Genomic DNA, 14,061 nt, shown 5'->3' on the forward strand with positions numbered 1-14,061 from the left:
TCTATCAATGTCTTCTCGTCAAGATGATCGAAATATCGTTCGTTTCAAAAATCCTTTTAATAAGGTATATTGAGCTGAGAAAAGAATATTTTGGTGTAAACAACCCTTCACCAATCACAGTACGCACAATTCGAAGGCGTTTGGAAACGAATATGAAAAATGGACTGACTAGACCATTTTTCTTACGAAACAATGATAAATAAGGTATGTTCTGGTGGTACACCTTATGTACGACTCGAATAAATCATTCGTCCCTAAAATACACAAAAGTGACATTAAAGCATGGTGGGATGTTGGACCTGTTAAGCTGACAGAAGGAAATATGGATCAATTTCAATACAAAAATATACTACAAGAAGCAACGTTACCTTATGCTGAAGATGTTCTTCCGTTTATTTGGACATTCCAGCGCGACATTAAATTGATGTTGAAAGTCTATGTTTGTGAATATTAGATACGTGAAAATAAGCATTTATGTCATTATTAGCATTTGTGTTGCTTTAAATTGCAAAAAAATGTGTAATTTATTCTGAAAAATTCCCCCTTAAGGGTGGTAAAGAGGAGATGAAAGTATTAACTGTTTTTTTTCAATACTTAATCTATAAACCTGAAATTTAATAAAATAGTTTTTTTTAAAGCCTCTATGCAAAAGGGGTAAAGAGTCGTTGGAAGTAAGTCGTATTATGTATGTTTTTGCGGTAAGAGACACCATATTTCGCATTAAGGTTACTAATTATAAATAAAACATACATATAGTAATTTTTTTTTTTTATTTCACTTTTTAGGGAAGGTAAAATAGGAAACGCATTTTGTTATTTCTCTTTCTTCTTAGCTACAAACCTGAAAATAAGAAAATAGGTTCCTTTAAAAGCCTTTATATAAATATTAGGAAAATATTTTATCTAAAACTATTCTTAAACGCGTAAAACAGGGGTCGGAAGTTTGGATGAAAACGCTATGTTTTTGAAGTTCACCAAAATTTGTATTAATTATATTATATTCTTTAATATTAATTAAGAATAAAGTGGCTACTAATTTCGGGATTCACGTACAACAGACAACAGGTGAAGGAACAGATGCCTTAAGGTGTTCAAATTAGGACGAGAGCTTGCGGGATAAACCGATTATCTGACTTTGCTTAGGTTAATATAGGTCTATAACCCGCAATATACTAATATAGCCATAAATTCCAAAGTTTGTCTTACTGTCTGATTGTAGATACCGTATAAGCTATTAAAACATTTGAAATAATTTTTTTCAGTAGCTTTCTTTCTGGAGAAGGGCATAGGCGCCAACGGGGATCTTTTAAGTTTACGGCAAATCAGGAATTTAACGCTGATGAAGTCACGCGCATTCGCTTAAGTCACACACTACTAATATCCTTTATTTGGAGTTTTTAACAGTATTTTTTAAATATTTGGTTTTATAAATCCTGATTTTGTATTTCTGCCTTATTGTGACCTGATAACGCATAAATCATAGAACTGATTTTAAGTTTCTGCTCTAGATAGGCGTTCTCGGGTTTTCTTCTAATTTCAGGGAAAATCAAAATTTCAACGCGGATGAAGTCGTGAGTTAGTGGTGTTAGTAAGGAAATAAAAATAATATTTTATATTCTACAAAGTTATAATAGCCCTTATAAAAAACTTGCTTTCCACCCTTTGATGATACTATGTCGTATGAATAAACCTTGAATAAACCTAATAAAATAAAATTAATTGTTTTAAATGAACAGTGTTTTTAAATGTTATAATTTATCTTTTTTATTATTAAAAACGTCTTGTTTTTTTCTACTTTTAAAACACACTACTGGTACATAACTTTTTTTATTCCTTTTTTAGGTATTCACTATTCGAAAAAGAAATGAAAAAAATAGTGTTATAGTATAAAGTTGAGGCAAGTGAATTGCGTAACTATATTTCTTTATTACAAAGTGCTTGAAATTTGGTAAAAGCGGAAATACGTCATCTCAAAGTTAATAAAGGCTGGCTACATTTTTTTTTTCATTGTCAGAGTTCGAGCAGTTGCATTTTGCATTTGGTAAAATGGCAATATGGCCGTAGCTTTCGAGTTTCCCTAGTAGTGCGCGGTGCTCAAATCAATTTCACTAAGAACAGAGTATTTCCGTCGGCTCTATAAAGTCTCAATTTTAATTTTTTAGTGCTCTTTCTTTCTGTTTACCTTGTTTTTACCATAGTTCAGTAGGGAAATTTCTGGTTTTTCATTTCCGTCGTCACCAGAATTCACGCGACGACAAAATGGCGTCGCTTGACAAGATTTTGCTGCAAATTAAATTTTTAATTTTAATCAGTTTATTATAATATGTTTCCGAAAAATGTTTCCAAAAGTGTTTCATGGTTTCTTTGTTAAATGATTTGTCCACAATTTATCTATTTTCACTCGCAAATTTTTGAGATATAGTGCATTCCTTGAAATTTCTTCAAAATGCTCATGGTAAGTGTTTTTAAAGCTTTTTCGGCGTTGTTTTTGTGTATATTCCTTCATCAACGTTCTTTTCGTGTTATGTATATTAATAGAACTATCTAGAAGTGCTGGGTGTGGCCCTAGAAATGGGATAACTTTTAAGTCGTAATTGTGAATAAATCGGTATTCTACGATTGTTTACAATAGATTTTCGAGGTTTTATGTATTAAAAAGTGTTTGTTCCACGAAAGAAAGTGTTTCCACAATTGCTTTGTTACGTAATCTTTCCATAGAGACCAAGAAAACTGATTTTGGAAAGGGACCCATTTTTGCAATTTAGCTTTGAAAATTGGTCTCATCAGGCTGTGTACATGTAGGATTTCGCATTTGAGGTTACCTTTTCCCATTATTTTTTCATATTTTTGTAATTAAGGTGCTTTGAACTTCAATATATTGTGCTTTCTTTAATCATCAAATGATTAGATTTTTGGAGAATTTTTTGAAAATATGCCTTAAAATTGTATGTAAACAATAAGTTTTCAGGTTATGTTATGTTATAGGAAGTGATAATATTTTGATCTATATTTTACTGAAGATTATGCCTGATATCTTTTTAAAAATTGAAATATATTGATTTTTTTTTTTAATTTTGCTGCAGTTTCATTCAAACTGTCTCTTCTTAACTCGCAAAGTATTTGTCAAGTTCAACCAAGATGTACACTGTGCTTTAACTATTATCTTCAAACGTTAAAAATTATTACCTGACTTGTAAATGTGAATTTAATTGGTTGTTTCACTTTATTTTTTTCATTATTTATTTCCTCCTTACAAGGATTTTACAAATATTTGTTTGAAATTCTGATCTGTTACTACAGATCCACTTATTTGCAATTAAATTTGTCCCTTATAACATTATGAATTGCATAATTTTTATACGTTATAATTTTTTAGAAGGGCTCCATGAATGAGTCTGGAAGTGATTCTATGAGTGAGAAGGGTGGAAAGAGTGATTCCAGTGGAACAGGTTCAGGAAGCGAAAGGTACCAACAATTAGTAATAACTAAATAAATTATAAACATGGTGAAATCAATTAATTATAACTTTGTTGTAAACAGTGAGAGTGGTTCAAGTTCTTCTGGTTCGGGGACTCCTGGCCAATCAGGATCGGACAAGTCGTCGAATGCTGACAGATCACAACAGAGTGATGATGCAAAATCATCACCAAAACACAGCAATGCTAATTCTTCTAAATCAGATCATCACACTGACAAAGACTCTTCAGACGATTCTATCACAAAGCGTAAATCTAGAAACAATCATGGTAAAGTTAAATCAGATCTATGGGAAGACAATCCTGACATGTTTGGTATTAGGCGATCAGGTCGTTCAAGAAAAGTTCCAGATAGATTAAAACTCGCTGATAGTGACTCTAGTGATAAAGGACGAAGTCATACTAGAAAAAGTAGAAGAAAGAGGTACATTTTAACCATACAATTTTGTTTAATGTCAAAAAATATGTTTCATTAAATAAAAATTAAGATAATTTGACATTTAAAATTATTTACAGTGACTCTTGGAATTCAGATACCTCAGATAGTGATAGCGACCTAAAAGGTTCACCACCTCCACCGTCAAAACGACCAGGCCAAAGAAGTGTACCTTTAAGAAAAAAGAAACCAACAAGAAGAAGATTTACAAGTGATGAAGATGAGAGCTCGGAAGCTTCTGATGAAGATACTAAGAGGTAACATTTGAAATAATTTTTTTCTCTTGGTGTTAATTTACGAAGCAAATTTCTCCATTTGGAACTGCTTTACAAAGCTCAGCTCATATTCATTTTGTTTTTTAATCTATCCAGCAAGTCTTGTCTTATTTTTCCTCTGTAACTTTCAGTTTTGATTCTCAGCAAATCATTATGTTGCCTACGCCTTGCCATTCATGCATCCATGATGATTTATTTTCTTTTGGTAGATCTACAAAATCTTAAGATAGGCCACATATGACTATGAGGTTTATTGCTATTTGTGGCTCAACACTGATTGAGGCATACTTTGGTTGCTTTGTACTCAAGTCTAATTCTATATAGACAACTAACAAATGTTGAATCTTTGGTCAGAATAATTGAGACCGAAGATTACTTCTGTAGTAGATGGGAAAACATGCTGGCTCTAAAATCCAATCAAAGCTTACGAGAAGGTTAGACATTGAAGAGAAATAGTTGCACACTCTTTGGGGTGTTGTCTCAAGAAGAGACTAAAACACCCAACACAACACTAGAACTAGTCTTTAACGCTTTAAGGCAGGTGAAGTTGGGTCTTCTAAAATCCCGCCTAATTACGACAAGTTCAAAACTCAGCTTCAGCTTTTTTGGACCATGAATTACAAAGAAAACAGGAAACTTGGGCCAAAGGAAGGATAGGATCCTTCTAAATTTAGTGCAATCTAACCTTGTGAGTAGAAAGTTTTAGGCTCATTCTCTTTCTGCTTTATGAGTCTTATTTTCTATATTTTTGGCGCTCCCGATTTCTCTCGATTGAAACAATTACGGTTATTCCGATTAGATTGAGACCAGTAAAACTCATTTTCGTTTTGTTTCTCTGTTTAATAAACCAACGATAAATATATTTTTCTAGGGAAATAATAATAAGCTTTGAATTGCTATCTATCTTGTAATGAGGCCCGCTTCAGCGGATGCACTTCGACCCTCCAGGGTCTTTTATGCTATATATTTTGAATTGCTAGACTTAGCTGTTGGGCTAAATAAGCGCCAGCTCTTGGCTCTCTTGCCTTATTAGTATTATAAAATAAGTATGTTAAATCTCCTATGCCTGTGTTAATTTCTCGATAAATACCAATATAATGTTTCGTTTAAAATATTCCGATTAAAAAGAACTCTTTCCCATGTAGCCTAGTAAGCCCCTTATATTATTTAATCTGCTATGTCTGCCCTAAAACTACATAATTATGGGTGAAATCCTATCTCTATAAATCTTTTGCATTCTTCATTATTCCAAATTGATACCATTATGAATAAGGGTACAACATATTTAATTTAAAAACAGATTTCAATAAAATTATTTCTTTTCAAGTAGCCCAGTAATTGACATTTCCCTTCTGCTATCAATATAATATATATCTCAATATATATATATATATAATCAATAGAGAGCAATTTGACTGGCGGTGAAGCATATCAGAAGTGATTGTAATGGTTTTTCCAAATAGCCCAGTAATCTCTCGATCTAATTTTTCTTCTGCTTCTTAAGCTAATTACTGACCTACTAATAAGAATTTGTGCTCGCTGTTTTTGTCTATAAGATTTATGATAAAAAAAAGAATGTTTTTGCATAGCTAAGTAAATCTATCTCTATATTGCTACTTCAGCCCCACAGCTAACTTCGTCTCGGTACTTGAAATGCTTCTCTACCCTCACCAATTTTTTCGTTACAAAAGGACTAGCATTACAACTTATTGAATTAAATATCTGAACATTCTTGAGTAAACAAGCAAATCTCCTAAATTATTTTTTTGTACTTCTTGAGCCTCAGATTTAATTTATTTCCTAATCAGTCTAATAGATCTTTCAGGTGGCAAAAAATAAAATGACTTTAAGGATATCTCGATCAAAAAGAGAATATTTCCGAGTAGCCTAGTAAATCTCATATATTGCCTGACTATTTGCAGGCTTATTGAAGTACCTTATAATAACACCAGTTTCTGCGCTCGCTACTCCTCTCAATAAATACCATTATGATATGATCATTCATGAATAGCGTATAACAGTTCACTGCTGGGCTAAAGGCTTTTCCCAACGGAAGGGTTTGCCCTGGGGGTGGGTCGGGTCGGTACCCGACTACCCAGTTTGGTGATTTAGGTCTTACTGATTGCAGTAGATGGTAGTTGTGGCACAGAGAACGATGCTGCCCGTTCTGTTATATTCCCTTAGTCGCCTCGTATGACACCCGCGGGGAGAGGAGGGGTGGTGAAAATTCTATTCTGATCTGCCATCGCCACACGGCACACTATTGGTTAAACATATTCCAATATTCAAATAATCCTCCGAGCCATCCAGTAAATCGCATAAAATTCCTCTTTTCTTCCTATTTGAGCCCAAGAAAGTGGAAACTAGTCCTCATATGAGATGAGGATTAGTTTCCACTCTTATATGACCAAAATTACTCCATAATTTCCAACTCCAACATTCCCATTGAGAAAGTATTTTTTCCGAGTAGGCCAGTAATTTTAATTGATGTATTTTCCATTTATTGGAAAAAATAATTTTACAAATACTGTTTCCAGTGTTTTTTGAGATTTTTTACTTTTTGATACCATCGCTATGTAATCAGTATGTCCGCCATTTTGAATTGGGGCCGCCATCTTGCACAATGAACACTTGCGTTAACCTTGGAGTTTGTCTTGCCAACGCAGTTATTTTTATAATAGTAGGTAATAATAAATAAGTACTTACATGAACATTCTAAATCTTATAAATACAATGGAAATAAATAAGTAAAATCTATTTATATGCCATATTACGTATGTACGAACTATGAGAAACTACTTCGTCGAGTCAATTGCAAACCCGAATTTTGTAGATAAGGAAACCCTACGGAATGAAATTTCTTGACTAAAGTCTCCATGTGTTACTCTAAATTAGATGATTCCTTTATTAATTTGTGTATTATAAACGATATCTACGTCTATAATCTTCAAAATGTATTCCAAAAGATAGTAACCAACGAATGTCTTGGTCTTTATTAGGGGCATTAGGTAAGAACCCACCTAAGCCTACACTATTGAAAGAAAACGCTATAGCATCCACGAGGGTTTCAATTATTCTATAAAATGAAATAGATGTAAAATAAATGTTTAAGAACTTCTCAATTTTTGATTAGTATTTTAATGATACTATCTATAATTGGTTATAACTTAGAAGGGAAAGACTAGTATGGAATCTAAAGTAAATAAAGGTGACCCCTATATACTTTAGTCATATTTTAACCGAATATCAAAAAAGGCGGAGTTTGCAAAGTCTAAGACCCCGCCGCGCGCCGGATAAATTTAAAATTTTGGGTCTGGGTTTTGATCTGTTCTGTTGGAGGCTTCGGTCGTGGCTAGTTACTAAACTACTGAAACAGACGTGAAGACTCGCGATTTTGCTTTCGGGTACGATGCTGCGGCCAAAATAGAAACCGATTGAGATGAAGGGTTAACTTGAATTGGAATAAAAAAAAGGATTAGATTCCTCAAGTTTATCTAAAGTTACTAAGGGTTGCGATAGGTCATAATTTACTTTATTTATAGTACATGAGCTCCATAAGACCCAGTCATTTCTGAAGTTTACAGACATTTTAAGGACGGGCAATATTATCTTATATGCAAAAAAAATTCTATCGCACTTTTTTAAACCTATTTTAGAACTCTAGAGGTAAAAAAATTTAGGTTTCTTTTTAAACTGCTGATTATAATTCCGTAATATAAAAACATTGAACTCTTATTACACTACCACCCCTCGATTCAGTTGTTTATGTAAATGCTTTAGAAATTCATCTGTGATTAATGGCAAAGCAGTTAAGTTATTACGTTCGTGCATAACTAAACACGAGAACTAGCTTTTTTACTGTACAATAGAACTGCAACACGACGTGCGGGGGCTGCAGTAAGCTACAAAGAAGCTAGTGATGAACAGACTGACTCGTCTGATCTTTTGGAGAATGAGGGGGGTGAAGATGGGGAGGGAGAAGCGGAACCGGAGCTCGAAGATCACAGTGAGACTATTGAAAGGGTTTTGGGTCAACGACGCGGAAAGAAAGGAGGCAAGTTATTTGTAATAATTAACAAAAAAAACCTTAAAGTTATCCTTTTTATTATTATTTAAAATGAAACTTTAAATAATGTATCTATTTGGTATAAAGCTGTTAGTTCCTTATAAGCCTGAAAGATCAAAACAATATTGAAATAATACTGATTTATGCATTGTCAATAATTCGGTAATTTTTATTAATAACCTATATTTTCAGTTAAATTGTCTAATTTTACTAAATAATCTGTACAATGTAGTGTTGTTAATTGGTAAATTTTAGCTAATATCCTCTTATCATTGTTCAGTCACGGGAAATGTGACTACAGTTTACTATGTAGAAGAGCATGGCGATCCAAATGAAGGTTGTGATCCTGAGGATGAGGAATCAACTGAACAACAGTACCTGATTAAATGGAAAGGCTGGTCGCATATCCACAATACATGGGAGTCGGAGAAAACACTAAATGAACAAAAAGTTAAGGGCATGAAAAAGTTGGAAAATTATATAAAGAAAGAAGCTGACTTATCTTGGTGGAGAAAGCAAGCATGCCCTGAAGATATTGACTATTTTGAATGTCAGTCTGAATTACAACAAGAGCTAGTCAAAACATATAATAGCGTCGAAAGAATATTTGGTAAGCAAACTAAAAAAAAAGTGTTTTTTAAATTAATATACAGTATCTTTAATTATTGTACTGTTACTTAAATATGGAATACATTATTAAATTAAAGCAAATGCAACATCCAAGAATCTCTAAAAGACTTAATATTTTTTAGCTGAACAAACGAGAGAATTAGAAGGAGGTGGAACAGCCCACGAATACTTCTGTAAGTGGGAGTCGTTGCCGTACGCGGACTCAACATGGGAAGATTCACCTCTTATAGTAAAAAGGTGGCCTGAAGAAGTAGAACACTTCAAATACAGGGAAGCGGCGAAGACAACACCATCCAGGCATTGTCCTGTTTTAAAACGCCGTCCCAAATTCCACCAAGTCAAAGAACAACCAGAATACATGGGCAAAGATCAGGTAAATTGTTTATAAGTATCAGTCTTCTTTTCAGACAGTTTAGCAACTTTCCAATAATTTATTATTTTAATTTCAGACTTACATACTGAGAGATTATCAAATGGATGGGTTGAATTGGTTAATACATTCCTGGTGTAAAGACAATTCCGTTATATTAGCTGATGAAATGGGGTTAGGCAAAACTATACAGACAATATGTTTTTTATACTATCTGTTTAAAACGCAACAATTATACGGGCCTTTTCTCTGCGTTGTACCCCTAAGTACAATGACTGCGTGGCAGAGGGAGTTCGCGCAATGGGCGCCAGATATTAATGTCGTAACTTACATCGGCGATGTAAGCAGTAGGCATATTGTGAGTATACACACATTGATATAAGATCTTAATTCCATAAAAACAATGGTTGAATAGTATACTGATTATAACCTTTTTTTTTTATGTTGGCATAAAAAATGTTTAATTCACAGATCAGGCAATTTGAGTGGAGCTTTGCCAGTTCGAAGAGATTAAAATTCAACGCAATACTTACGACTTACGAGATTTTATTGAAAGATAGACAGTTTCTGAGGTCCTTCAGTTGGGCTTGCTTGTTAGTCGATGAAGCTCATAGGTTGAAGAATGACGACTCATTGTTATACAAGGCACTTAAGGAATTTGATACCAACCATAGATTGCTGGTCACTGGTACACCGTTACAGAATTCTCTCAAAGAATTATGGGCGCTTCTACACTTCATAATGCCTTATAAGTTAGTATAATTTCAATATTTTGTAACACTGTTTTTACTTTTCTATCAAACAATTTTTATATTCAGAAAACATAACTTACATCATATAATTTAAGGTTTGAAACATGGGAAGATTTCGAGAAAGATCATGAAGATGCAGCAACAAAAGGTTATGAGAAGTTACACAAACAATTAGAACCTTTTATCTTGAGGCGGCAGAAGAAAGATGTGGAAAAATCATTGCCTGCAAAAGTGGAACAAATATTAAGGGTGGAAATGACAGCAATACAAAAACAGTACTACAAGTGGATTCTTACAAAAAACTATAGCGCATTGCGAAAAGGTGTAAAAGGCTCAATAAATACATTCATTAATATTGTTATAGAGCTAAAGAAATGTTGTAATCATGCTCTCCTTACTAAACCAGAGGAGTTTGAGACTAGAGCTTCACTTGCTACTACAGACGCTGTTGAGGTAACTACTAACAAAACACATAAATATAATTAATTTATGTTCTAAAAATTTAAGCTAATTACACCCTATTTTCAGAAACTACTGCGGGGCTCTGGAAAACTTCTGTTATTGGACAAACTGTTATGCAGGTTGAAGGAAACTGGTCACCGTGTTCTTATATTTTCTCAAATGGTTAGAATGCTGGACATATTGGCCGAATACTTACAAAGGCGGCACTTTTCGTTTCAACGTCTCGATGGAAGCATAAAGGGGGAACTGAGGAAGCAGGCTCTTGACCATTTTAATGCAGAAGGTTCCCAGGACTTTTGCTTCTTACTGTCGACACGTGCTGGTGGCCTCGGTATCAACTTAGCGACTGCGGACACTGTAATTATATTTGATTCCGATTGGAACCCGCAAAATGATTTGCAAGCTCAAGCTCGCGCCCATCGTATCGGACAAAAAAATCAGGTAATTGCCATTAACAAACAGCTCATTTAAAAATTTGGGAAATGTTGTATGTATGCTTAATCAATTATGGTATCGGACAAAAAAATCAGGTAATTGCCATTAACAAACAGCTCATTTAAAAATTTGGGAAATGTTGTATGTATGCTTAATCAATTATGTTTATATTGGGTAAATAAAATCTTAATCCAGAAATATATTTAAGATAGGCAAGACCATGTCAAAATGGCTATAAGCAACAGTCGCCATGTTTGAATTTTTAAATTTAAAATTAAAGTTACTCCAATCCATTGGTAACAATTAACTAAATTCTCAAGACTAAGATGGTTCTATCCTTTTGCACTACCATCTTACAACATGATGAAAGGGATGTCACTACTTTTAGACTTGTAGATTTAGTATAGTTCAGTTGCCATCATGAGTACCATCATCCACATTAATTTAAGATGCAGACTAATCTGTTGAACTATGATTCCGTAGGTCAATATTTATCGATTGGTAACCGCCAGGTCGGTGGAAGAAGATATCGTTGAGAGGGCAAAAAGAAAAATGGTTCTCGATCACCTTGTGATACAAAGAATGGACACTACAGGGCGTACCGTGCTCAACAAGCGCGACGCGGCAGGAACCAACGCTAGCAACCCATTTAACAAGGAAGACTTGAATGCCATTTTGAAATTTGGTGCTGAGGAATTGTTCAAAGATGATGATGAAAATGAAGAAGACCCTGTTGTAAGTACAGATTAACCAACAAATTTTTATCTTTTATGGTATCTTAAGTTAGAGTCGCCCTTCGTTTATACCCAGTGTTAAAAAAGGAATCTTAGAGTTAGATACTTTCTGAAAACAATTATCTTTGACTATTATTGGTGTGGTATTCATAAATGACATTTTATTTATTTCTAGTGTGACATAGATGAAATTTTACAAAGAGCAGAAACAAGAGATGAAGGGCCCTCTATGGTGGGTGATGAATTACTTTCAGCATTCAAAGTGGCTAGTTTCGCTTTTGATGAAGAAAAAGCTGTCATGGAAGTCAAGAAAGATGGCACAGAAGAAGCAGCAAAGGACTGGGTAAAGAATTTTATTTATAACAGGAACGTAATATATTGCTGTTTTGTTTGGGTGAATACTTACTTGATTTCCTGTTACAGGATGACATAATTCCAGAACATGTTAAGAAAAATTTAGAAGAGCAAGAGAAAAATAAAGAAATCGAGGACTTGTACTTACCACCTAGAAGAAAGAATATGCAACAAAATAATGCTGAAGGCGGTAAGTACTGTTGGTCTTAATATCATAAATTCTAGCGATGCAGACTGCAGACAGACAGACAGGCCGGAATTTGTATAGAGCTATGTCCTAAGAACAAATATTCATGTTCACAGATTTAATGAAGCTTACGCGGTTTAATGATCAGAGAACAGGCAAGAGGCTCTTAACAGGATACAAAAAAATGCGGCTAAACGTCTTGATTAGCAATATTTTTTAGTAGCTTCAATAGTCAACATTGTAAACAAGTTCAATTTACAATTCAAGTAGTATTGGGTCAAGTTAATTTATCTAAGAGAATCACATAAATACCAATAGTCACAATATTCTTTATGTACGTAGAATCCACAGATTAATATGTTTGTATGAAAGCTTAGGAAGATGTACTCAGAACGTCAAAATATTTAAGACTTTGAATTCGGGTACACGCAAACTCTTGAATAGGTATACTGGCGAAATTTACTTGAAACTATTCTGACTAAAGCAGGTGTGTTATATATTAAGTCTTAACTTAATTGCTCATTTCAGAGTGTTTGTACTAAGCGTGTATCCCAACGCAATGATATATGTAGGCAAGTGCAGTATAAACATCATACAAAACAATTAACATCCATATTTTTTTTGTAATTTTTCCTCACCTGCCTTATGGAAAGGTAATTGCGATATATTTTCACATATTAATAATGATTGAACATTTATGTATTTATTTACGATTCCGGGGACATAATCCGGCCGTGTCCTTTGATGTTTACATCTTTGATTAATGTACAGTATTGATTAAACAATGTTGTAAGAACTGTAACCCTGTTGTGTGAACTTATCCAAGGTCATTTATGACGCAACTTTCGTTATAACTGGCATGTCTAGTTTCCGATATTTCTGCTCGTGAAAATATTAGCTTTGCGATTTCTTGCAATCATCCATTTTGTTTTAAAACTGAGTTACTAATGAAGGTCGAAAGAGACGAGGTCGCAGTACTGGTGAGGGCGGCGAGGGAGCGGATGGGGATGCCGAGAGTGATGGTTCGGACCCCGACGCGAGTGGCGATGACGACCGACCCCGGAAACGCGGTCGACCTGCCGCTTCACATAGGGAGAAAATTAAGGGCTTCACTGATCAAGAGGTACGATAATTTCTAAGTAATCACCCTTGTAATTGTTGTAGTTGGCTCAACACAGTTTTGACCCAGTCTAATATTGAACGCATTGTATCACAATCGATCTCTTATTAAGAGAATGGATACAATACAAACTGCTTAAAAATAGCCTGGGCCCATATAAAAAGGGAGTGAAAGATGTTGAGGAATTGCTAAAGCTTAAGCCTAATCCTTTATTAGCTTAATCCTGTTATTAGCTCAAGCTTAAAAAGGATTCTGAAACATTGATGTGAATGGAAATAACTCCAAAGGAGGAAAAGATAAATCTCAGTATTGTATGGAAGCAGGCGTTACTTTGCGGAATTCCATGATATATTATTATGAAAATTTATCCTAATTTGCTTAGTTGTTGACGTAACAATTATTCATTATAAAGTCGACCTCCACTGCGGATGCTCCGGTTTCAGAGCGAAGCGTGCCTAGAGGGTACATTGCCGATGATCTGTTTGGTGTGGAGTATAAGGATTGAAGAAATTATAAATTACACCATACAGATTCCCCTGCTTTTCGCGGAGTATAGCAAATTAAGCTTAATTTTTCAGAAAAAAATGTCCAGTGACGTAGGGCTCTACTGGCTGGTACGGTAATGATATTACTTTATCTAATTCTTAATTTTACATGGTCCTAAATCGGAACGCGACGTTTTTTTTAAATCCAATGGTAAGTTACAGCTTAACTGCATCCTTCCTAATAGTAAGTGTCAATCTAGTGAATGTGCTTCTTCGCAGA

At 34.2% G+C, this 14,061-nt stretch overlaps 1 protein-coding gene across 1 annotated transcript in view; it reads left to right on the plus strand.

Moving 5' to 3' along the window:
* Nucleotides 1–14,061, plus strand: part of LOC120631418 (chromodomain-helicase-DNA-binding protein 1) — a 40,256-nt gene that overhangs the window by 21,668 nt on the left and 4,527 nt on the right. The window contains 14 exon segments of the mRNA XM_039900996.1: nucleotides 3,379–3,464; nucleotides 3,540–3,899; nucleotides 3,992–4,168; nucleotides 8,056–8,240; nucleotides 8,533–8,862; nucleotides 9,005–9,255; nucleotides 9,332–9,610; nucleotides 9,724–10,004; nucleotides 10,100–10,457; nucleotides 10,533–10,907; nucleotides 11,385–11,636; nucleotides 11,811–11,978; nucleotides 12,059–12,179; nucleotides 13,130–13,299. Coding sequence (XP_039756930.1) covers nucleotides 3,379–3,464; nucleotides 3,540–3,899; nucleotides 3,992–4,168; nucleotides 8,056–8,240; nucleotides 8,533–8,862; nucleotides 9,005–9,255; nucleotides 9,332–9,610; nucleotides 9,724–10,004; nucleotides 10,100–10,457; nucleotides 10,533–10,907; nucleotides 11,385–11,636; nucleotides 11,811–11,978; nucleotides 12,059–12,179; nucleotides 13,130–13,299 — 3,393 coding nt within the window.

The sequence above is a fragment of the Pararge aegeria genome, chromosome 2, assembly GCF_905163445.1.
Source record: "Pararge aegeria chromosome 2, ilParAegt1.1, whole genome shotgun sequence".
Taxonomy (NCBI): Eukaryota; Metazoa; Arthropoda; class Insecta; order Lepidoptera; family Nymphalidae; genus Pararge; species Pararge aegeria.